Source organism: Halichoeres trimaculatus, unplaced genomic scaffold (genome assembly GCF_033239565.1).
Source record: "Halichoeres trimaculatus isolate MK-OKI-2021-1 unplaced genomic scaffold, fHalTri1.1 fHalTri1_scaffold_2, whole genome shotgun sequence".
Classification (NCBI taxonomy): Eukaryota; Metazoa; Chordata; class Actinopteri; order Labriformes; family Labridae; genus Halichoeres; species Halichoeres trimaculatus.
In genome coordinates, this window is record NW_027437180.1 from 15,907,749 (window position 1) to 15,931,421 (window position 23,673).

The 23,673-nt window shown below is 44.1% G+C and overlaps 5 protein-coding genes and 1 long non-coding RNA gene across 6 annotated transcripts; 4 read left to right on the top strand and 2 right to left on the bottom strand.

Moving 5' to 3' along the window:
- Window positions 1–80: 80 nt before the first annotated feature.
- LOC141786676 (histone H2A-like) lies at window positions 81–897 on the top strand. The gene has a single exon (XM_074665232.1). It carries the CDS (start codon window positions 97–99, stop codon window positions 478–480), a length of 384 nt encoding a protein of 127 aa, XP_074521333.1. The 5' UTR covers window positions 81–96; the 3' UTR covers window positions 481–897.
- A 2,252-nt stretch (window positions 898–3,149) lies between these two features.
- Window positions 3,150–5,527, top strand: LOC141800986 (uncharacterized). Its single transcript, XR_012599361.1, has 3 exons — window positions 3,150–3,278; window positions 4,765–4,886; window positions 5,315–5,527. It is a non-coding gene; the product is annotated as an uncharacterized LOC141800986 (long non-coding RNA).
- Window positions 5,528–9,057: 3,530 nt separating this feature from the next.
- LOC141786698 (histone H2B-like) lies at window positions 9,058–9,460 on the top strand. Its single transcript, XM_074665244.1, has one exon. The coding sequence runs from the start codon at window positions 9,067–9,069 to the stop codon at window positions 9,436–9,438; it is 372 nt and encodes a 123-aa protein (XP_074521345.1). The 5' UTR covers window positions 9,058–9,066; the 3' UTR covers window positions 9,439–9,460.
- Window positions 9,461–10,178: 718 nt separating this feature from the next.
- Window positions 10,179–10,787, bottom strand: LOC141785987 (histone H1-like). The gene has a single exon (XM_074664666.1). It carries the CDS (start codon window positions 10,785–10,787, stop codon window positions 10,179–10,181), a length of 609 nt encoding a protein of 202 aa, XP_074520767.1.
- A 9,358-nt stretch (window positions 10,788–20,145) lies between these two features.
- Window positions 20,146–20,468, top strand: LOC141799831 (histone H4). The gene has a single exon (XM_074682212.1). It carries the CDS (start codon window positions 20,157–20,159, stop codon window positions 20,466–20,468), a length of 312 nt encoding a protein of 103 aa, XP_074538313.1. The 5' UTR covers window positions 20,146–20,156.
- A 1,022-nt stretch (window positions 20,469–21,490) lies between these two features.
- Window positions 21,491–21,889, bottom strand: LOC141810143 (histone H2B 1/2-like). Its single transcript, XM_074697504.1, has one exon. The coding sequence runs from the start codon at window positions 21,874–21,876 to the stop codon at window positions 21,508–21,510; it is 369 nt and encodes a 122-aa protein (XP_074553605.1). The 5' UTR covers window positions 21,877–21,889; the 3' UTR covers window positions 21,491–21,507.
- Window positions 21,890–23,673: the final 1,784 nt, after the last annotated feature.

Consider the following 23,673-nt stretch of genomic DNA (forward strand, 5'->3'; position numbering starts at 1 on the left):
GCGCCGCGGAAAAGCGCGCGCTCTCAGCCTTTATCAGGGGACTTCGAGGTGTTCAGGACTACACTTCTCTGAGTCCAGAGTGAAGAAGAACTAACCATGAGTGGAAGAGGCAAAACCGGCGGCAAAGCCAGAGCGAAGGCCAAGACCCGTTCATCCCGTGCCGGGCTCCAGTTCCCCGTGGGTCGTGTCCACAGGCTGCTGCGCAAAGGAAACTATGCTCAGCGTGTAGGGGCAGGTGCCCCCGTCTACTTGGCGGCTGTGCTGGAGTATCTGACCGCTGAGATTCTGGAGTTGGCCGGTAACGCCGCCCGTGACAACAAGAAGACCCGTATCATCCCCCGTCACCTGCAGCTGGCTGTCCGCAACGACGAGGAGCTGAACAAGCTGCTGGGTGGAGTGACCATCGCTCAGGGCGGTGTGCTGCCCAACATCCAGGCTGTCCTGCTGCCCAAGAAGACCGAGAAGCCCGCCAAGAAGTAAAGCCATAGCAAACCATAAACAATCCAAAGGCTCTTTTAAGAGCCACCCACCTCTACGACTGAGCTGAATTCCACGCACAGCAAAATAATTTTGTCTTCCAGGTATCCACTAAGCGTTTGGTAGATTACAACGTGGTTTGTTGCACGGGAGGCATTACTGGAGTAATGCCTCGTGCTCAGACCACTTGATGAGTGCAGGGACAAAACAAGTGTTCATTGCAATGACTCAGGGAGAGAGAAGGGGAGTCAAATATCAGGATTTCGTTACAATTGTTAAAAGCTCGTAACCAATGTGTTGTCCCTCTTGAGTGGTGCTTTCTACCTAGTGTCAGAATTGGGGCTTTTGATAGTTGTTCAGATCTTGATGTTGTCTAATGTCTATCAATACACCTTTTTATATTTTGAATGCCATTTTTCACAACCCAATAAAAATGAATCTTTTCATTTAAAAACGTATTACATATAATTACATTTAGTACAATTCTTCAGAAATAGAATGTTATTTTTCTTTGTAAAATGTCTCATTTTTATCCATTTTTTTCAAAGTTAATATTTCACAAGACAGAACACAAAGCTAACAAATTAGTGCGTTAATAAATTAGTATAATAAACTATAACTCATGCTTTATTTATCACAAAACACATCTTGTTTCCATCGTGACTACACTGTTTTGGTTGTGTTCTGTACACAGTTGTCAAGGTTGCAATCCTAAAATATAGGCCATGCCTGTGGTGACAAAATCACAAACACTTTTTTAAAAAATTATCAATAAACAAATTTAATTTTTGAAGAGAAATCACCAGTTGAAAGGCAATACTGATTTTTACAGTGAAGTGGAATGGACACACCATTTTGTGATGGAAGACACCACCATTATTTTCAAAGCAAGAAATAAGTCTGTATTTTCTCAACAATCTGTTAAAGCGAACACCCCTGATTCCATGTCTGTCTTTGTTGCTTGCAGACTTGTTTTTCATTTGGTTTGGGGGGAATCATCTATGCTTGAAGACTCCTTAACCTCTGCAATCTCTTTTTGTACATGTCTCCAATGCACTGCATCTCTAAAATCTTCTAATCTAGCCTTTAAATTTTTCTGTGCTTGTGCATGTGTGAACTTTTCCTTTTCTTTGCAGGCCTAGTCACTGGTGTCACTGGAAGAGGTGGCTTGGCTAGAAGCACTGGGAAAAAAGTCTTGTCCACCTCTTTTTTTCTTTTCTTCACATCCCTGTGTTTTTGCTGTCTTTCCCTCCGTTCTCTTCTGATCTTTCTTCTTTTCCTGTAAGATACACTGATAGAATTTCTACTTTTCTTTCTCTTTCCCTTTTCAAATATCTGTCATATTTCACTGGGTCATCCCTCACTGTGTCTGAATTCTCTCAACCTTTCAGTTCCACTTTTTGCATTCTGTTTTGGCATCTTTCTCTGAGCTCTACAGTTTCAAATAGAAAACGGGACTTCAAATACATAAAAAATTATTGTCTTAGATATATTAATTTGCAACAAAGAGACTATTGACATGATTATTCAGATCATACATTTTAAAATGATGGGGTTTAACTGCTAATCTTTCTATTTCGTCACAACCCAAACGATTGTGTCATGACCGAAACATTATCAGATTTTTCAGTAATGACTGTTTGGGTTGTGACATTTTTAGCTTATTCTTTGAATTACTACAGTATGCTCGCTAGCACATGGCTAGTAGGCATACTTTGAAGATTTGTTCTCGCTGAAAAGCACAATATGTTGATAAAAATCCCAAGATTTTTACCCAAATTAAAACAAACTTTGATGTCATAAAATGATAGCAATCAGCAATTTACCATGCATTCATAAGGTGTGGGACTTCAGAGTGCTTCCCTCTCTAAGATTTAGGGGTGTGGCTATAATCCAGACTTTAAAAAAAAAATAGTAAATTTAAGTTGTGTTTCGACTGTGACATAAATCTGGGTAACAATATTTTTCAGCATATTTAAATCAATTTAAATTTGATTCCCACAATAGATCTTAATCTTTTAACTCGTTTTTAGAGTTAATCACACATATCTGTTTAACCACACTTAAAAAAAGTATAAAAAATAAAAAGAAAACAAGTCTTTGGTTTTGTTTATCCTAAAAATAAAAGATGGTTTTTGTAATCATCTATATTTTTAGCTTATCTCTATCTCAATTTCATATTTTGTTTTAACAATTTATAAAAATAAATTTGCAATATGATTGAACATATTTTTGTTTCCTTTTTTGTATGTCAGGGGACACTAATTTGGACACTTTCAGTAGACTGCCCTGTATACTGTGGATTTGTGTCATGGGGTCTGACCAAGGGGCAACATCCGGTTCGTAGAAATGAAGCCTATGCGGAAGTGCTAAAAGTCGCTGTTCGTCGAGACGCCGCTTGAGGCTGGCTGCAGAAAGACCGGAAGTTACATAGACCCCCAGCCAAAAAAACGGACTTTTACGGCATTAAAAAGCATATTTACAGCCTGGTTCAACAAACGGCTTGGGTCTGAAACGTTGACTTCACCATCGGCACACACTGTGAGGGGGGTGAATTTTTTTCTAACATTTTCCTTTTGATTATATCTACATTTATCGACTTTTACCATATTTGGATAGATGAGGGCGTGCTTGACTTGACTGACAAGCGAGCGTCTATTAGCTTTTTTGCTCGGAGGCTAGGTTACAGATCGTGTAGTTGAGCTTGAACTGTTTTCATCATAAATGAATCCAAAAGTATCCTACTGTGCCTTGGAATGTACTGACAGACCGTCCAAGAAGTCGGTGCAGCAGCTTTACCGGTGAGTAATTCGTTTTCTATATTTTTTGTGTTACGGTATTAGCAGGTGTTAGCACGTATACGCTAGCCGAACCGGGCGGCTAGCAGCTCTACGCCTATGCCGTAGACTGCTCACGGCCCACGGCTTATGAGTTGAGCTTGTTAGCCAGCTTACCCTGTGGTTTGGATCGCTTTTAATTGCCGATCAAGTCACACATGCAGGCAGTGCTAATGGAAACCTATGACAGAAAAGCATACTGGCATGTGTTTGGATTTAAATGTAGAATAATTAATTTTTCGCGGTTGTTAAAATGTGAAGTGCAAAGCTACCGAGTAAGATAATTTCAAGTCCACCACATGATCATTAATCTGGTACTGTGGACGTCGATTTGTCCAACAAAAAAAATTATCAACGAAGAAAACGGTCCGACTGATCTGTATATTTTAAATTCCTGAAAAGTATAATGCCATAATTCAGTAGCTTTCATTATGAGAATCTGAGGATGTATTGGTACGTGGTTTACAGTCTATGAGGTTACGTTGTGTTTTAATTACACTACAACAGCCTTGAAATACTTTGTGCTGCATTTGTTAAAACTAGGGAGAGGCCATAAGAGAGGCTCTTAAAAACAGAAACAGTATGTACAGAGTGTGTGCTGTATTCTTCGGTTTTTATCTGTGCCTGTAGGTGAATCACACGTTTCGTTCGACAGATAGAGGGCTAAATAGATGACTGCAGTGAACTCCAAGTGGGATACATTGTGAAAGCAGGACATCTCACTACAATGAAGGGGACAATATCTATTCTCTGAGTACAGCTTAACCCTCAGGTGTGCAAAATATGAAAGCCAGTGCCCAGACTTTTTTCATCATCTTTAAAATTCTCCTTGGGCTTTGAAAAAATATGTTTTCATTGATTTTTTTTCAAATATTTGATCTTTTCAAAAAGTTACAGACATGTTTATGCCAGTGAAGTACATGTGTCTAAGTATTTAGTATAAAAGGGTATGAACTAAATGTATAAATGTTTTGGTTAATCGATGAATAATTATTTCTCTCTATTATGCTATTCAAAACATTTTAACATATATGCAAACATTTTCTTTAACTTATTGCAATATATATTTCATCAAAATCAAATCCCATGCACTAAGAAGAACGGCATGATATAGACAGACTGATATGCAGTCCCACCATAAAAAACATTTCATTTTGAGGAAAATGACTTTAAATTGCTGCTGACTTCAGTGACTACTGTGCGCCAGTAGCAAGGTGCAACTGCATTACAAGATTCAGGTCTAACACTGCATGTTGGAATCTCATCTCTTAACTCTCATGTGATTACAGTAGAATTTACAACACTATTTTGATTGCAGGAGAGATATCTTGAAATAAAATGAAGTCATTGTGAAACATCCAAAATACAAAATCCCAGCTGTAATTGTCAATAGACATGTGATTAAGGTCAGCTTGCCTGTATTTTGATGCACTTGTCAATTTTCCTCTAGGTGATCCAGACAGGCTGAACCAGTGGGTGATCAACATGAGAAGAGACAACTGGACTCCCAACGAGGCCTCTCGTTTGTGCAGTGAACACGTTGAAAGTTGTCACTTCAGCACTGACTCCAGGGTACAGAGACCTTATTGGTGTAAACTGATTAAGTGATACCCAAAACTAAATTCTAACTTATACACACTTTATCAAAACTAAGGCATAAATGAAGATGAACATGTTTTATAGTGTAATTGTCAGTGTACAAATACTTATCAAACCAGTCATTTGTAGGGAGTTTTTTTTGTCATAGAGCGGTAATGGAAGGGTAATTGCTTTTATACATAAAATCTCTGACATTTATTTTAGAAATATCTTTTTTTCAGATGAGAGTGATGAATGACCCATGATTCATAATTGAAACTAAGCCTCTAAGTGACTTATATGCTCTGTTAGAAGTTGCATCATTTTCAGTGTTGATGATATTAGTGACTGCAAAACTTTCTGAAGTTCATTTCCGTGATTTTACCTGTGCCCTACCCTGTGTGTCTGTGTTTAACCTCCAGTGCCTCCTTCAAGATCCTGCCCTTCGTCCACACTGCCTAGCTCCCTCTGTTACATCCTCTGTGGATCTGGATCTCTGGACTTTGGATCAACATACATCTTGTGCAATAAAACCCTTAAACTGCTCTCCTTGATCCAATTGAAAGTGTTTAAGAAGGTAGTATTAGTATTTCCTTTTGGCTTGTTAAACTAATCATACTTTTTAGGTAAACTTGTGGGGGTTCAAGACTCAATGCTGACTGTTAATAGATGTATTGACTTGATGGATAACTAATTAAAATTCTGTTGTAATCAGGGATATTTGCTAACTAAAGACTTTTTCAAAACTCAATGGGCCTCCTTCATTTTTTCTTAAAATCATCTCATGCATTGCTGTCATTGTATGAGAAATGTATAGTTAGTGTTGTAATGTGATAGTAAGAAGTGTTGTTTGGACCCAAGCCCAGCTCAAAAAAGGCCAGAAATGTCTTTGGATGAAAGAAACTTAAACAGATAAATTTTCAAAACAAGGCAACAGTACTGTAAGGGAAAAGGGAAAGTTGTTGTACAGTCTGGTTTAAAAACAGGTCTGACCGCAGATGAGCTGCAACTGGGTGCTCAGGTGCGCTGTGTTACCTGATGTACAGGTGAGTATGTCCAAAACGGTGGTGAGTGGGAAAAATACTGCGGCCAAGTGGCAGAACTGTGAAAGTGTCCACAAAAACAAATCAGGTTGATAGAATTGCTTACAGTTGGATCAATATCTAATTGTTACTAAATTCCCATTATCACAGCCAGACAATGCCTGTGAGTGGGTGGAAGGACATTATCATTTAAGCTTAAAAACTATGTGCAGCAGGCAGGTATCTTATTCTTGATCTGAGACATTTAATCCAGCACCTGACCCGCTGTTTTACTTGTGCTGTTAGTGCACATATTTTTCCAATGCATTATTCCTTTTGAATCTTGACTTTGATCAGAATGTTGTTAAAAAAAGGGCTGTCTTTAAACCTAACTTACAATTTGGGGGCAATAGTCATTAGTTATTCTGTATAGAAAAGTAACTCACTCCAAACAGAAATATAATGCTTTCTTATTAATGTTCCGTCACAGAAAAGCTTTGTGTTAATAAAGCCTTTTCAATGAGCGAATGAGTTGATAGTTCATGCTTTTGAGGGTATCTGAAGCCCAAAACTTGCTGTCAGAAATTCACACAAAGTGATTCAAACATAACAATAATTTATTCAGTGCAAACATATTTTTAAACTGTTGTAACAAGAAACAAAACTGTACAGACTAACACAAACTTTAAAAAAATTACTTCAACACGCACAAACAAAAAGTCTTAAAAAATGAAGTCCATGTATATGCGCTAAAAGTGTCACTTCTTTAAAAGTCTGGTTAAGACTGACTGCAGACTGGAACCCAGCACACTAGCTGTCAGTGAGAGTCTCACGAAGCCTGCCAGTTAGGTCTGCAATCCATACTGTGTCAGGAACAGATACAGACACAAACATGAAATAGTTTTGGAAAGATGAAAAAGCACAGAAAAAAAAACAGTGTTATGGCTTTGGATTCTTTTAAAATTTAACCTGAAACTCAACATTTGAAATGAAAGTGATGGACTATCAAATAAAAAGTTCCCGAAGACCAGCTTCAAAGGCAGAGACAGTTCACTGTGTTTTTAAGACACTGTGCTAATGTATTTAAAAAAATATATTATTTCCCCTAGGTGTGAAATAACTCCATCCCTCAAAAATAGTCCAGGGCTGTCATGTCTAATGTGAGGGTGCTCAAGAAGCACACCACTATTTATAAATTTTCTGCTCTTTTCTATCTTTGCTGAGTTTTAACTTTCCACTGGCATCTCTGGGTGATGCCAGACAAAATTCTTTTCATGTCTGGGTGCTGGACACGGAGCTGCTGGAGGTCATCTTTCATCCCAGGTTGCTGCAGGTGCCACAGGTGGTTCAAAATCCACAGGGATGGTGTTTGGAGGGCAGGCAGTCATGGCTTGTTCTTAGGTGTATAAGGGAAAGTAAAAATATATATGTTAAGAAAGAGATTTTTTTAACTGTCATGTCTAAGTAACTACCATACTTTTTGGTATTTGAGTACCAGTTTTACACAGTCTTTGGACTCCTTTGTGGCAAAACCACAACAGCATAATATTAAATGCATTGCAGTATGATGTACTTCCTTATTTAGTCTCATAACTTTCATCTTATTATATATTATGCTCCCCCAATGAACTTTAAAAAAGAGCAAGCCCAAGCACTGCATAATTACACATACTTCTCTTACAAAACCTAAACTTTATGTAATTATCATCCAGTGGTACCCAAATCAAACACATATCAATGTGATTATGAAATTTTGAATTTCTTTCATATTAACCATTTGATAAGTAATGCAGACACTGAATCATACTTTAAAATAGTAATGTAGTGATTTTTCAAGCTAGGATCCTAGCTTGAAAAATCACTACATTACTATTTTAAAGTATCCTGACCATATACTTATCTTGACTATACTCGAGTATAGTCAAGATAAGTATATGGTCAGGATAATATCTAATTACTGTCATCAATTTTTACTATACTTGTACACTAGAAAATAACTTGCATGTTTAAATAATAAAATTGTATACTGACATACAAGATGACAGTTTCTCACAACTTTTCTAAAGTTTTGGCTCAACTTACCTGAAAAAGTGCGATCGAAGGGTGCGGAGGTTCGGAGACGAAGGGGATTGCCGTTCAGTAGCCAGTTAGCTTACGTTAGCTCCGCCAAGTAGCATTTAGCGTAGCTTAGCCGTAGCGTCGCAGTAAATGGGCGCGGTTTCATCGCCCAACCACAATTCAGCCCGCCCAGACTCCGCCTCTGAACCGGAGCCTGGCTCCACCGGAAGGCTGCATTTCCATGATGGCCGCAGCCATGGATTGGCTTCAAAATCGTGTCTCAGAACGCACGGGTGACGTCAGCGACGCTTCGTCCATTTTTTTTTACAGTCTATGGGTCTGACACATATACTCGGACACCAGCGTTGATTACGTATATATTTGTTTTCACCAGCAAACACTGACAGGTTGCCCATGTGAGAGAGAACCGATCAGTAGAGAAATCTATGCCCAACATTAGATCCCAACTGAAAAAAGTAGGAATAAGGATCTGGGCAACAAGAATAGGAAAACAGTTTACATTACCCTTTTTTAATGAGAAAAGACGTCAGAATTTCAAGCTTTGTCTTCTTCTCTGGATGTCAGAAGTCATTAAAGCAAAGGGGACACAGAAACACATATATAAAACGCTATTGATGAAATGATTTTTTTTCTTTATGATTTAAAAAGGAAAACGTCACTGCAATAACATCTTCACACAACACAAATTAAGTACATTTAGAAAATATCCCTAAGCTTTTCTGTTTATTCTAGCAGTCTGATGGAGCTGCTGTAGAGGTGATTTCCTCTTCAGGATCTTTAACTGTGGATCGCCTCAGATCATTTTCTGTACTGCTTATACCCAGAATCAGGACACAAAGACACTTTGTCAGGCCACACAAAGAAATTTGACACACGGTGCATCGACAAAGCGGGAATCACTCAAAGATTTGAGAGAGAGCCTACCCGCCCCAAATCCCCCGTCCAGGCCTCATTCAAACGCGAGTTCCAGCCAATCCTGCACCGGCGGCAACACAGCTTTATCTGCATAGAGGACTTATAAACGTAGCGCTCGCGACAGTAGTAGGTCATTCCGTTCGGAATACTCTGCAAAGATGCCTGACACAGTGAAAGCGCCCAAGAAGGGCTCCAAGAAAGCCGTCTCCAAAACCGCCTCCAAGGGCGGTAAGAAGAGGAGAAAGTCCAGGAAGGAGAGCTACGCCATCTACGTCTACAAGGTGCTGAAGCAGGTCCATCCCGACACCGGGATTTCCTCCAAAGCTATGGGCATCATGAACTCTTTTGTGAGCGACATCTTCGAGCGCATCGCCGGTGAGGCCTCTCGCCTGGCTCACTACAACAAGCGCTCCACCATCACCTCGAGGGAGATCCAGACGGCCGTCCGCCTGCTGCTGCCCGGTGAGCTGGCCAAGCACGCTGTGTCCGAGGGCACCAAGGCTGTGACCAAGTACACCAGCTCCAAGTAAACAACTCTGCTATCAAAACAAACCAACGGCTCTTTTAAGAGCCACCCACTCACATCTAAAGCGATCATATTCCTGCTAAATTCAACGTTAGGCAAGTCCTTCCACACTTGATTTTCATCGATCGTTGACATGGCAACAGTGCAACAGGTTTTATTCAGAATTGTACCTGATGTATGATGACATTATTGTAATATGGGCAGGGGGTTGAATGGCTTTGGTCCATCCCATACAGGGACATGACGATTTTGTGGCTCATTGTCATGCGTATCCAGATATGCCTTTTTTTTTCTAAACGAACAAACCATAAATTGGTGTTATACACAAATCCGCTTGTTCGATAACATTTTGCTGTTAAGTCAATTTACTTTTGTCCACACTTGATGTGTGCTTGCTGCTCTGCCCAAGTCTCATCAGTCAATCTAATTAGTTATGCCTGATTATGACATTTACCAGGTGAGTTAGAGCCATTTGATGCTCCATTCCTTATTTGCTTCACAGTACTAATATTCATAAGTTTAAAAAAAAGGACAGGTCTATTAAATTATTATATCACCACTTGTATAGTCTCCGATGACGTGTACAGTCTGTGTCTCCTGCAGATATTGACTTCATCCAGTGTTGCCATGACAGTGTAGACATGGCAACTTGATTTACCAGGAACAGACTCATTTAGTGTGACAGGTGTGTGGCTCTCAGAAGAGCCTTTTTTATTTCGAAATTTGATGTCAGGTGATATCAGCTCACTTCTTCTTGGCTGCTGTTTTCTTGGCTTTAGGCTTGACCACCTTCTTAGCGGGGACTTTCTTGGCTGCAGGGACCTTCTTCACAGCCTTCTTGGGGCTCTTGGCGGCCTTGGTCTTCTTGGGACTCTTGGCGGCCTTCTTGGGGCTCTTTGTTGCAGCTTTCTTGGCCGCTGTGGGTTTCTTGGCCTTCTTCGGGGTCGCTGCCTTCTTAGCAGCCTTGGGCTTCTTGGCCAGTGCTGCTTTCTTGGCTGCTGGCTTCTTGGCTTTAGGAGCGGCTTTCTTTACGGGCTTCTTGACCTTCTTTTCTGCCACCTTCTTGTTCATCTTGAAGGATCCGGATGCTCCGGTTCCCTTGGTCTGGACCAGAGTTCCCTTTGCCACAAGGCTCTTGACAGCGGTCTTGACGCGGGCCTTGTTCTTGTCCACATCGTATCCTCCGGCAGCCAGAGCCTTCTTGAGAGCAGCCAGCGACACGCCGCTGCGCTCCTTGGAAGCAGCCACGGCTTTAACGATGAGCTCGCCGACGCTGGGGCCGCTCTTGGCCGGCTTGCTGCTCTTCTTCTTGGCTGCTTTAGCCGGAGCGGGAGCTGGAGCGACTTCTGTCATAGTTTTCTCGGTTCACTGAACGCAATAGGAGACGGGAGAAAATTTCTCTGTGTTGAGTTTTGACAAATCCTGAGCGGGAGGCTGTCCTTAAAGCACACATGAGAACCATAGAGACTCAATCACGCAGCAGCTCGTCCACTCAGTCAAAAGTTCAGACAACTTGTGTTTTCTCCTTCCCTAAAAATGCTCGCAACTAACTGTTCTTATAGAGATCGAGGCTGATATGAAAAGTAGGATATACTGGAGCTTTTCCTCTTCACAGTGAACTCATGTTTGTCGCTCAGGTTGTTGAGCTTTTGTTCAGGGAGACTCCAAACATCACACATTCATCATGGTGATAGCAGCTGCACATTGACTTGTCCTTGTCTTTTCTGTAATAAATCCATGTAAAACTAATTACAACACAAATACATCTTTTCTTTCTGTTAATAACAAATTTTATGTAGAGACACAACAGCAAAAAAGTCATCTATAGATCGTGGTTTGTTTAAAATATCAAGTTTTTGAAGAAGCAGCAAACAGTGATGTAGGTTAGGGAGTGTACAGTTTCTCACTGTGACAGAGGGTGACTCTTGTGGTGTCCAGTGTTAGAAATAATTGATTTTGTTACAGCAATTACTCATTACTTAAGTCACCATACAACATTTTTGCACGTTTGTGTTTACTAAATGAATTTGACCTTTGTCAAGGTTAAACACCATAAACACAATAAAAGACATTTTAATGATTGCTTTTGTCTTACTCTGTTCTGCTCTTTAAATGTTTCCACAATTAAAGCAGAAAAGTGAAACTGATTTATAAAGCAGCATTTAATAAAAGTATTAAAATAACAGAGGTTTCAAATATAGGTATTAACTATGTGGGTTGTTATTACTATTCTTGAACATTTTTTCATTCTTAAAATTGTTTGTTCAACTAACAGTAAAAGTGCAGAAACATGAAACTGTTTTGCTTTTGTAACATGTTAGACAAAAAAGTGAAATAACAGAGGTGATAAACTCTAGTATTTACTATGTAGGCCAATAGTTTGTTTTCATCCCTAAACTTGTTTCTTTACCACCTAAAATAAACCAGCTGTAATCTTTCAGTATTCTGATCATTTTCATTCAGTGGTTGTCTAGAACTTTCTAGAAACCAAAGTGAAAAAATGTGAACAACAACAGTTTTACATCACGTTTTGTCTCTGTCCATTCTGAAGAGTGAAATCTCAGCCTTTTTATTAGCTTTTAATTTGTTGCCTCACACTGACCATCTGCTCTGTTATTTCAGGTTATGGGAAACAAGAGAGTCATGTTTATAGCATTTGTTTATATTCATCCCATCAACCCATCCATATTTTGTCAATAATTTGCATAATATCGTCCTTATTAGTAATTGACTATATGCTGTGCTTGCACTTCTACCTCTTGCACTTCTGTTGAGGTTCCAAACCTGATTTTGTCACTATCTACTTTTAATGTGTAATGATAATAAGTTTGAGTCTCTCATCTCATCACATGTGGCTGGAGGGTGTGGTATTATTGTTATGCATCAAGAAAAAAGGAATCTCTTCAAGACAACTTTAACAGTAAACCTGAATAAAAAATATAATAATAATAAGAAGAAGAATAAGAATAATGATAGGGGAATGAATCAGTGTCACATTTAAACAGAAAAATACTGAGGTTAACTTTGAAGAATGAGTGAGTCAGTGCAGTGGAGGTCAAGGAGGTGTGTGGGAGATCACAGGGATGGAGGTGCAAGGTTGTGGATGGGTTGTGTGTGTATGACTAGTATATGTAACTGTGTACAGTGTGTTGGAGGGCCAGTGGAGTTGTTGGAAAGGTGTGTGAAAGGAGTGTAAAAGGAGTGATGTGAGTGATATGAGTTTGACAACCCTGCCTTTTGAGAAAACAAGTCAAAAGGGACTGTCGATAGTTCAAACCATGGAGCAGGTTTCATGTCTTTAAACAAAACCTAGGGCTTGCCCAACACCACACTCCTAGGGTTTTATGTTTCACTGAACTTAACTGAATGTAGAGAGTGTAGACAGCCACTCAAAGATCACACATTAGTGCACGTCGCTTGTCAGTACGTCCAAGGGATCAAGTCATTGGTAAAACTATTTTTAAGTATCACAACAGTTGACTTTTCCGACCACACAACATAATATTTCAGGAAGTCTACTCTTGAAGGATGGAAATGGGTGGTCCTGAAAAGGACCTTTGATTTCCAAAGCAGCGTGATGTCGATGTTTAACCTCCAAATCTGTAAGAAGACCTGACCATTCCAGACACTGTGCATCACAGTGTACATCACAGGCTTTGAGCGTGTTAACCTGATAGGTAGGAGTCTGCTCTGTGTAATCCGAGTTTCAAAAGAATGCGTTATGACAATAATGTTCCCAATAATAGTATAATTCACTGAGGGATTATGCGCTCTTCACATGAGGACAGTGGGTGGTCCTTAAAAGGACCTTTGTTTCTCGTAGGCAGTCAGATAAATGGTTTAACCTCCGAATCCGTACAGGACTCGGAGGTTAACAAACAAACGAAAAATAAAATAAAACACCATGGGATAACCTTATTTTTCTTAGATTAAAGCTTGGTAGATAAATAAAAAGTCATTTTTTAGAGCATGAAACAATCATTATGAAATATTAGATTACAATAATTTGATATGAAAGAATAAAAAAAATAAAAAAAACATATTTTGCAATAACATTGCCTTATTTCACAATCTAATGGCCATATTATATATTCCTCTATTATTCATAAAGATGGTGTTTATTTCAAACTGTTGTTTTCATTCATCTAACAATGCGTCTTTTTGGGTTCAATAGTTTTTATCTAGTGCATTTCTGATTAAAAGATATTACATTAATAAGTATAATGTCATTAATTATGTCTCTGGATATTGGATATTTATTAGTTATTTATCATATTTCAGGTAAAATATAAATTGTGTCATCTTTTCTAACCCCCTGCTCAATAATGACACTTTATGAACTCTCAAGTAAACGTGTAGTGTTTAGATTTTATTTTTTCCTCACAGATTTTAATTTTCTCCATAAACCAAAAGAGGATCAACAACAAAATGAATGAGAGAAATAACTGTTCATGAATATTTCATTTTATCTGTCTGAGAATTGTTTTGAATCTGACTGAGCTGCAGTTTTTACTCTGGGATTCACCTTTTGTTCAGAACTGTCCAAGGTTCTGATCTGACAAAACAGGAGAGCAGCTGCAAGTCATGTTAGACTAATGTAAACCCTGGATAAAATATTCTTTTGCACGGTCTTCTCTTCTGTATCATTTTATAATCTCTGTATCTATCAAAAGTTATAATGTAGTAATAATAATTCTCAAACATTTTCTTCCTGTCTTTTCCATCCAGTATGTTGCTCGACTCAGGACAATTATTGTTAAACATTCTGGTCCCAGATATGAAGTCCTAATCTCCGGCTCCGCAGATGGGTCAGTAGATGGCGTTACTCCGCGGGGGAGTTTTCAGTCGCCATCGAAACCAAGGAAGAAGAAAATATGCGCCCTGTCTTCTTTCAAGTTCTCAACTAACATTTAAATATGAGAGATTTCTGTGGCGAAATCATTCGACTTGAAACGTTAGTTACGTATTGTAACTCCAGATTCTATGAGTATAGGCGCAGCCCTTTAAGGCTATCGCTAGTGGGTTCACCCTCGCGCGTCAGCGCAGCACTGAAAAAACTTAGTCCACGCCCACCCACGTGATGGGCCTCCCGCGCTACTTGCCTATAAATGGCCGCGGGTTCATACAATCTGCTCCCGATAACAGCCTTTTTCTTCAGCTGATAAGGGGAACCAGTGAGGCCCATAGCTTAAAGGGCTGCGCCTATACTCATAGAATCTGGAGTTACAATACGTAACTAACGTTCTATTTCGTATAGGCTTCGCCCTTTAAGGCTATCGCTAGTGGGTTAAAGGCGAAGCAGGATGTAGTCAATGCCTCACTGGGTCCTCATCCGAAAAACCCAGCATCAAAGCTTCCAATAAACTCAGGTCTGCACACAAGCTCATTCACAGAATCCTGTATCATGTGAACTCCTGTGCCCTGTATGCGCAGAACGTGCGCACACAACATGCCTGATGATGTGTTCCTTATCAGCCTCCAGATAATGAATATTCATGATCCATAAGAGCTGACTCTGCTGGTCTGTTGCTGAAAAGCAGAGAAGACGATCGTTACGCATTGTAACAGTCAAACAATGAGCAGAACAGACCCAATAACACATCCGTCTCAGCCTCCAGATAAGGAATACTCCTGATCCATGAAGCTGACTCTGCTGGTCTGTTGCTGAAAAGCAGAGAAGACGATCGTTACGCATTGTAACAGTCAAACCATGAACAGAACAGACCTAAAACACATCTGTCTGTTGCTGAAAAGCAGAGAAGACGATCGTTACGCATTGTAACAGTCAAACCATGAACAGAACAGACCCAACAACACGCCTGTCTCATCCAGAAAACAGAATGAATCCATTCATGTCACAACCATCACTCTGATAGGATCCCTAACACAGAGTGGGACATAGAGAAGAGAGAGACATCTCTCAGATAAAACCGCACACATGAGCATGGGGAAGACCAAGATTCTGCAGCGCAGATATCTTCCACTGACATCCCACTGTGCAAAGCCACAGAAGAGGAAAATCCTCTTGTAAAATGTGCCCTGATGTGCTCAGAAGGAACACAGCCAGCTGACACATAAGCCTGTGAAATAGCCTCACACAACCAATGTGACAGGCGCTGAGCAAAGAGAGGGCGCCCCTGCGAGTGCTCTCTATGATGCACAAATAAACGCTGAGAGTGACGCAGCGTGGCCGTGCGCTCCACGTAACAAGACAGAGCGCGCACAGGGCAAAGAAGGTGTGATGCAGCCTCCTCCTCGGAGTCATGCGGAGGAGGGAAAAATCCCTCCAACTTAATAACTCTTGATCTAAAAGAGCTATTAATGTTCTTAGGCATGTAGGAAGGATTCGGGCGTAAAACAGCCGAGCTGCAATCTCCCTGAATGTGCAGGCAAGATGGAGCAATTGAGAGGGCTGACAGATCACTCACTCTCTTAGCTGAAGTAAGAGCTAAAAGTAGAGCTGTTTTGAGTGATAAAAACTTTGGTGAGATTTGAGACAGGGGTTCAAACGGAGCCTTGCTCAACGCCCGTAAAACCAGAGATAAATCCCACTGAGGAGCAAAGGAGCGAGAAATCGGTCTGTCTCTCCTCACGCCTTTGAGGAAGCGTTTCATCAGTGGGTGACTAAACACAGTTCTGTCACCAAAACCTTCATGACAAGCTGAAAACGCAGCTGCATAAGTTTTAACCGTGCCAAAAGCCAAACCTCTGTCCATTAGGAGCTGGAGGAAAAAACAGCACGCGAGGCAGAGGACAAGACACTGGATCCAAGCCTGACTCCATGCACCAGCGCTGAAAAACTGCCCATTTCCCCGAGTATGCTGCTCTCGTGGATGCAGCTCTTGCGCTCTGGATTGTGCGCACGACCTCGGGAGAGAGTCCGAGCCTCTCTAAGCGCTCCCTTTCAGCGGCCAGGCCCACAGACGCTGACCAATCACAGGGAAACTCCTGATCGTTCCCCCTGCTTGGGAGAGAGCATCCCCCGCCACGGAATCATCCATGGCAGGCCCACTAGCAGGCGCTGTAACCATGGAAACCATGACGCTACCGTGCGCTCCGGAGCTATGAGGACAGCTGACAGCTGCTCCTCCTGAATCCTCCTCAGAACCGAGGAATCAGAGGGACGGGCGGAAAAGCATAAAGAAACTTTTTGGGCCAGGGGTGGTGTGAGAACGCATCCACCCCCAGAGGAGGGTTGTCTCGTGCGCTCAGAGAAAACCACAGGGCACACTGAGTGTTTTCTCGCGCCGCGAACACGTCCACCTCTGCCTGCCCGAACATTGACCAAATCGGAGACACCAGCTCGGGATGCAGGCTCCAGTCTCTCGCCTGAGGACCTCCCCTCGACATGATGTCCGCCCCCTGTTTTGCACACCGGGGATGTACACCGCTCTGATAGAGAGGAGATGTCTGTGCGCCCAACATAACAGCTTTCTGGCTATGTCCAGCAGCTGCGCCGAGCGCACGCCGCCCTGACGGTTTATATAAGCCGCTGTTACTTGGTTGTCTGTGTGAATCAGAACATGCTGCTTCTGTAGAAAAGGAGTGAAATGCTGAACCACTTTCCACACTGTCAGAAGCTCCAAGGCATTTATGTGGAGAGACATGTGAGCTGACCACTGTCCCCCCACAACCTGAGAGAGACACGTGCCCCCCCACCCCGAGAGAGAAGCATCCGTGAACACAGAAACGTGACATGATGCCTTCCCTAACGGTAACCCCGACTTCAGGACTCGGGTCGTTCCAGTGATCCAAAACGGGAGACACTGAGGGGGAAACTAAAACCATGCGTCTCCGCTGACGCACCGGGTCGATGCGCACACGGATGAACCATCTCTGAAGCCGTCTCATGTGAAGTAATCCCAACGGTACTACCACATGAGCCGCTGACATCATGCCGAGCAGCCGCATAATAAAAATGCTGTCACCACCCTGCTGGGGACAACTCGTCTGAGGAGGGCTGTCAGAGTCTGCGACCTCTCCTGAGATAGCCGCGCGCTCATTGTGGCTGAGTTCAGCTCCACTCCCAGATAAATAATCTGCTGAGACGGAAAAAGCGAGCTTTTTTCCAAATTGATAGCGAAGCAGCTTCAACAGGTGAAAAACCAGCACCTGAGTCTGAGCTGCCGCCTCCTCCCTGGATCGAGCCAGTAAAAACAGGTCGGTGTGCGGGGAGCGAGAGAATAACCGAAGGAGAGACGATTGTACTGGTATTGGACCTTTGAAAACGAGAAACACAGGAATTTCCTGAGTTTCAGAATAATAAAGACGTGAAAGTATGCGCCCTTCAGGTCCATTGTTCTCCTGGCCGCATTCCAGTACTAGTTTTATCGTCAGCGTGTGAAACGGACGCTGCATTATCACTGTGTTGAACAGTGACAGGTCCAGAATGGGTCTCATCCCTCCCGTTTTCTTGGGAACCAGGAAATAACGGGAGTAAAAACCCTGATTCTCCTCTCCCTGTGGGACTCTGGAGATGACATTTTTTGGCAAACTCCTGCACCTCCTTCTGTAGGAACACACACTGATCCTGTGAGGACAGGTGTGTCTCCAGAATCCCGCTGAACGGTGGGGGAGACGAAGCAAACTGCAAAGTATAACCCCTGGCGATCAGCCCGTCCATCCACCTGTCCAGCGAACATACGCGCCTCCACTCTGAGCAGCGCTCTGAGAGCGGCGAGCATGTTGCTGTGGCGCCTCCTCCGAGAGAGAGGTGAGCCAGCTTAAAGCCCTCGCCGCCGCTGCCTGCGTCAGAGAAATCTGAGCTGCAGCACATGGGGGGCTCTGATTGAAAGGGCTGATCAGGCTCTTTTTCCACTGACTAAGAAGAGAGGGAAAAAGGCGAAGCCAACCTGTCCACACAGGAGAGAATCTCTGTCCGTGGGCTCATGAATATTCAAAATGGCATCAGCCAGGATCCCGCTGAACGGTGGAGGAGACGAAGCGAACTGCAGAGTATAACCCCTGGCGATCAGCCTGTCCATCTACCTGTCCAGCGAACATACCCGTCGCCACTCCGAGCAGCGCTCTGAGAGCGGCGAGCATGGTGCTGTGGCGCCTCCTCCGAGAGAGAGGTGAGCCAACTTAAGCCGCCGCTGCCTGCGCCAGAGAAATCTGAGCTGCAGCACATGGGGGGCTCTGATTGAAGGGCTGATAGGGCTCCTTTTCCACTGACTGAGAAGAGAGGGAAAAAGGCGAAGCCAACCTGTCCACACGGAGCAGAGAATCTCTGTCCGTGGGCTCATGAATATTTAATTTGGCATCAGCCGGAGCAAACAGGGAGCGCTCCGTGTGTGAAGGAGCGGTGTGCTGCTTTGATGACTCGCGGCCGTGCTGCTCGTTAACCGAAGAGTTAACGGCAGCAGGCTCGCTCTGTGTGGGGGCTGTGTGATCACCGTCCGCCGCCATGTCAGCGGGTCGGACTTTGAAGGAGGGAAAAAGGAGAGCTCAACAGATGAGATCTGTGAGTGGCTCTTACAAGAGCTGTTGGGGTTGTTGGTGTCGCCACGCCAACTCCTTTCCCTTTTCCGCTGCACACAAACCCCGGAGGAGGTGGAGGAGGAGCTGGAGCAGGGGGGGGGCGAGAGACAGATGCCGCAGGCCGCTGCGGTCGCCTCTGGGGCTGGTCCCGGTGGTCACACCGGATCAGCCCGTGACCCGCTGGGCGCTGAAAGCCGGCCTCACGCCTCCAGATTCTCTCCTCTTCCTCTGCCGTCTTGTGCATGTGCTCCATGAGAGAGTGCAGCTGCTGGCCGCACAGCGCGTCCGCGGAGATGGGGCCATCCAGCAGCTCTTCTTGACTGGCTCTGGGATGAAAGAGGACAGACAGAGCCACATGTTGCGGTATATCTGATGCTGCCAGGCCATGACGCGAGCTGAAGCCACCGCAGAGCGGGATGATCGTGCTCGCTGCCTTGCTCAGCTCCTCTGCTCTTTCAGCCAGCTTCTCAACTCGAAGACGGCCGCTTGGTCTGGATCCAATGGAGGACCGGCAGGAAGCCTTCTTCTGCGGGCTGTATGCTGCCGCCCTCTCGACGATGCCGGAAAGCTCCTGGACGAGCGCTCCGATGACCGGCAGAGAGGTGGTCGACCACAGGGGGACCCCAGCTATACCTGAGCGAGCCCCCACGTGCTCATCCTCGAAGTTGGGCTCCTCCGGCTGGAGAGATACTGACAGTGCCTCCTCGGGGCCGACTTCATTCGAACCCGGTCCTGCGAGTAGGTTGATGGCTTCCTCCAGACTGCAAGCGTCGGCGACGTAGAAAAATCCTCAGCAGCGTCGGTGAAAAAATCCACTCGACGCCGCTCTCTGCTGGGGATAACAGCTTACAGTACGGGGACTTCTCCTGCAGAGTTGGCACTTGTCCGGTGTCCTCCGGGTCGGGTCAGGGCAGGACTCCGACGGTCTGCGACGGTCTGCGGTGGTCTGCGGCGGTCTCCGTTGGTCTCTGACGGTTTCCGACGGTCTCTGACGGTCTCCCACGACGCTATACCTGCTGCTACTGTTGTTCTTCTAGTGCTACTTCATGACTGCTGAAGAAAAAGAGGGAGCAGATTGTATGAACCCGCGGCCATTTATAGGCAAGTAGCGCGGGAGGCCCATCACGTGGGTGGGCGTGGACTAAGTTTTTTCAGTGCTGCGCTGACGCGCGAGGGTGAACCCACTAGCGATAGCCTTAAAGGGCGAAGCCTATACGAAATAGAACCGAAACTGCATCAACCATGAGCGGACGAGGCAAGGGAGGAAAAGGACTCGGTAAAGGAGGCGCCAAGCGTCACCGTAAAGTTCTTCGTGATAACATCCAGGGCATCACCAAGCCCGCTATCCGCCGCCTGGCTCGCCGTGGCGGAGTCAAGCGTATCTCCGGTCTGATCTACGAGGAGACCCGCGGTGTGCTCAAGGTCTTCCTGGAGAACGTGATCCGTGACGCCGTCACCTACACCGAGCACGCCAAGAGAAAGACCGTGACCGCCATGGACGTGGTTTACGCTCTGAAGAGACAGGGACGCACTCTGTACGGATTTGGAGGTTAAGTTATTCATCTGACTGCCTACGAGAAAACAAAGGTCCTTTTAAGGACCACCCACTGTCCTCATGTAGAGAGCACACAATCCCTAAGGAATTCATAGTATTATTAGGAATATATTAGTCATGCAAGAGGCACTCTCTTTAAACTTGAATTACTCAGACCAGACTCTAACCAGTCAGATTTACCCACTCAAAACCTGTGATGTACATTTTCTACAGTGACCGGAACCTGCTGGTGGTCTTTATAGTTCAAATCATTTTAATTAAAATTTTCAGCATTGTGATATGCAGAGCAGATATTAGTTTCTAGATGTTCACATTGTTAAATTAGAAATTCCTTGCCACAATACCTTGAACAAAGCGGCGTTTATGAAGCCCTGCTTCCCCTTCTTTTTTGTCTTCCACCTCTGATCACCTATGCACCCCTTATCGTGAAAGCCATTGTTTCACTTTTCCCGGGGTTTTTCATTTTTTTTTTTTTTATTCAAGCTAGGTAGATCATCAACCTGTAGATCAAATTCCTTCAGTTTACATTGTCCTTTTTAGATGACAAATATTTCCTCGATGTTGCCGTGATGTTTTCAGCTTTGGGTGGGTAGAGTTAAGTAGAATAGAAAACAATAGAACTGTATTGGCATTCCAACACGTGCGTTAATTTTTCCTTCGGGCTTATCGTGAAAGCCTGACAGGCAAAAACACATGAAAGTAACCTGCTGTATAACCCAAGTATCCTAATCATTCTCAAAGCCCTGCAAACGTCCGGGGGGGAGCTTTGTTTCACTGCCACAAGTAACGATAAATTGCTGAATCTGCTCTCTTCAGCTGGGAGTGAGTGGCTCTGATGAGAGCCATCAGTTTGTCTTGTTGACGGAGGTGTTAAATGTATTTTACTCATTGCCTATATTAATGGTTGAGCAGGGACTAGAACGGACTATTACTAGTGTATGACAATAATGCAGTTTTCTGAGTGAGGAATATACTCGTTGTAGTCATGAGTGGGTGGCTCTTAAAAGAGCCGTTGGTTTGATTTGATAGCAGAGCAGTTTACTTGGAGCTGGTGTACTTAGTCACAGCCTTGGTGCCCTCAGACACGGCGTGCTTGGCCAGCTCACCGGGCAGCAGCAGGCGGACGGCGGTCTGGATCTCCCTTGAGGTGATGGTGGAGCGCTTGTTGTAGTGAGCCAGACGAGAGGCCTCACCGGCGATGCGCTCGAAGATGTCACTCACAAAAGAGTTCATGATGCCCATAGCTTTGGACGAGATCCCAGTGTCGGGATGGACCTGCTTCAGGACCTTGTAGACGTAGATGGCGTAGCTCTCCTTCCTGGTCCTCCTCCTCTTCTTTCCACTCTTGGTGGCCTTGGAGACGGCTTTCTTGGAGCCCTTCTTGGGCGCTTTCACTGGGTCAGGCATGATCGCAGGTTGAGAAATATCGAGACTATTTGTTGTCTCTCGGCTGGGGTGCCAATCTTATAACTCCTCCATGCAGACAAAGCTGTGCTGGAGCTCATGTAGGATTGGCTGGGACCTGTGTTTGGAAACGTTAGTTACGTATTGTAACTCCAGATTCTATGAGTATAGGCGCAGCCCTTTAAGGCTATCGCTAGTGGGTTCACCCTCGCGCGTCAGCGCAGCACTGAAAAAACTTAGTCCACGCCCACCCACGTGATGGGCCTCCCGCGCTACTTGCCTATAAATGGCCGCGGGTTCATACAATCTGCTCCCGATAACAGCCTTTTTCTTCAGCTGATAAGGGGAACCAGTGAGGCCCATAGCTTAAAGGGCTGCGCCTATACTCATAGAATCTGGAGTTACAATACGTAACTAACGTTCTATTTCGTATAGGCTTCGCCCTTTAAGGCTATCGCTAGTGGGTTAAAGGCGAAGCAGGATGTAGTCAATGCCTCACTGGGTCCTCATCCGAAAAACCCAGCATCAAAGCTTCCAATAAACTCAGGTCTGCACACAAGCTCATTCACAGAATCCTGTATCATGTGAACTCCTGTGCCCTGTATGCGCAGAACGTGCGCACACAACATGCCTGATGATGTGTTCCTTATCAGCCTCCAGATAATGAATATTCATGATCCATAAGAGCTGACTCTGCTGGTCTGTTGCTGAAAAGCAGAGAAGACGATCGTTACGCATTGTAACAGTCAAACAATGAGCAGAACAGACCCAATAACACATCCGTCTCAGCCTCCAGATAAGGAATACTCCTGATCCATGAAGCTGACTCTGCTGGTCTGTTGCTGAAAAGCAGAGAAGACGATCGTTACGCATTGTAACAGTCAAACAATGAACAGAACAGACCTAAAACACATCTGTCTGTTGCTGAAAAGCAGAGAAGACGATCGTTACGCATTGTAACAGTCAAACCATGAACAGAACAGACCCAACAACACGCCTGTCTCATCCAGAAAACAGAATGAATCCATTCATGTCACAACCATCACTCTGATAGGATCCCTAACACAGAGTGGGACATAGAGAAGAGAGAGACATCTCTCAGATAAAACCGCACACATGAGCATGGGGAAGACCAAGATTCTGCAGCGCAGATATCTTCCACTGACATCCCACTGTGCAAAGCCACAGAAGAGGAAAATCCTCTTGTAAAATGTGCCCTGATGTGCTCAGAAGGAACACAGCCAGCTGACACATAAGCCTGTGAAATAGCCTCACACAACCAATGTGACAGGCGCTGAGCAAAGAGAGGGCGCCCCTGCGAGTGCTCTCTATGATGCACAAATAAACGCTGAGAGTGACGCAGCGTGGCCGTGCGCTCCACGTAACAAGACAGAGCGCGCACAGGGCAAAGAAGGTGTGATGCAGCCTCCTCCTCGGAGTCATGCGGAGGAGGGAAAAATCCCTCCAACTTAATAACTCTTGATCTAAAAGAGCTATTAATGTTCTTAGGCATGTAGGAAGGATTCGGGCGTAAAACAGCCGAGCTGCAATCTCCCTGAATGTGCAGGCAAGATGGAGCAATTGAGAGGGCTGACAGATCACTCACTCTCTTAGCTGAAGTAAGAGCTAAAAGTAGAGCTGTTTTGAGTGATAAAAACTTTGGTGAGATTTGAGACAGGGGTTCAAACGGAGCCTTGCTCAACGCCCGTAAAACCAGAGATAAATCCCACTGAGGAGCAAAGGAGCGAGAAATCGGTCTGTCTCTCCTCACGCCTTTGAGGAAGCGTTTCATCAGTGGGT

Bases quoted from the DNA above. Each gene is read 5' to 3' on its own strand.
- LOC141810143 (XM_074697504.1), bottom strand. From the start codon at position 21,876: ATGCCTGACCCAGTGAAAGCGCCCAAGAAGGGCTCCAAGAAAGCCGTC.
- LOC141785987 (XM_074664666.1), bottom strand. From the start codon at position 10,787: ATGACAGAAGTCGCTCCAGCTCCCGCTCCGGCTAAAGCAGCCAAGAAG.
- LOC141799831 (XM_074682212.1), top strand. From the start codon at position 20,157: ATGAGCGGACGAGGCAAGGGAGGAAAAGGACTCGGTAAAGGAGGCGCC.
- LOC141786676 (XM_074665232.1), top strand. From the start codon at position 97: ATGAGTGGAAGAGGCAAAACCGGCGGCAAAGCCAGAGCGAAGGCCAAG.
- LOC141786698 (XM_074665244.1), top strand. From the start codon at position 9,067: ATGCCTGACACAGTGAAAGCGCCCAAGAAGGGCTCCAAGAAAGCCGTC.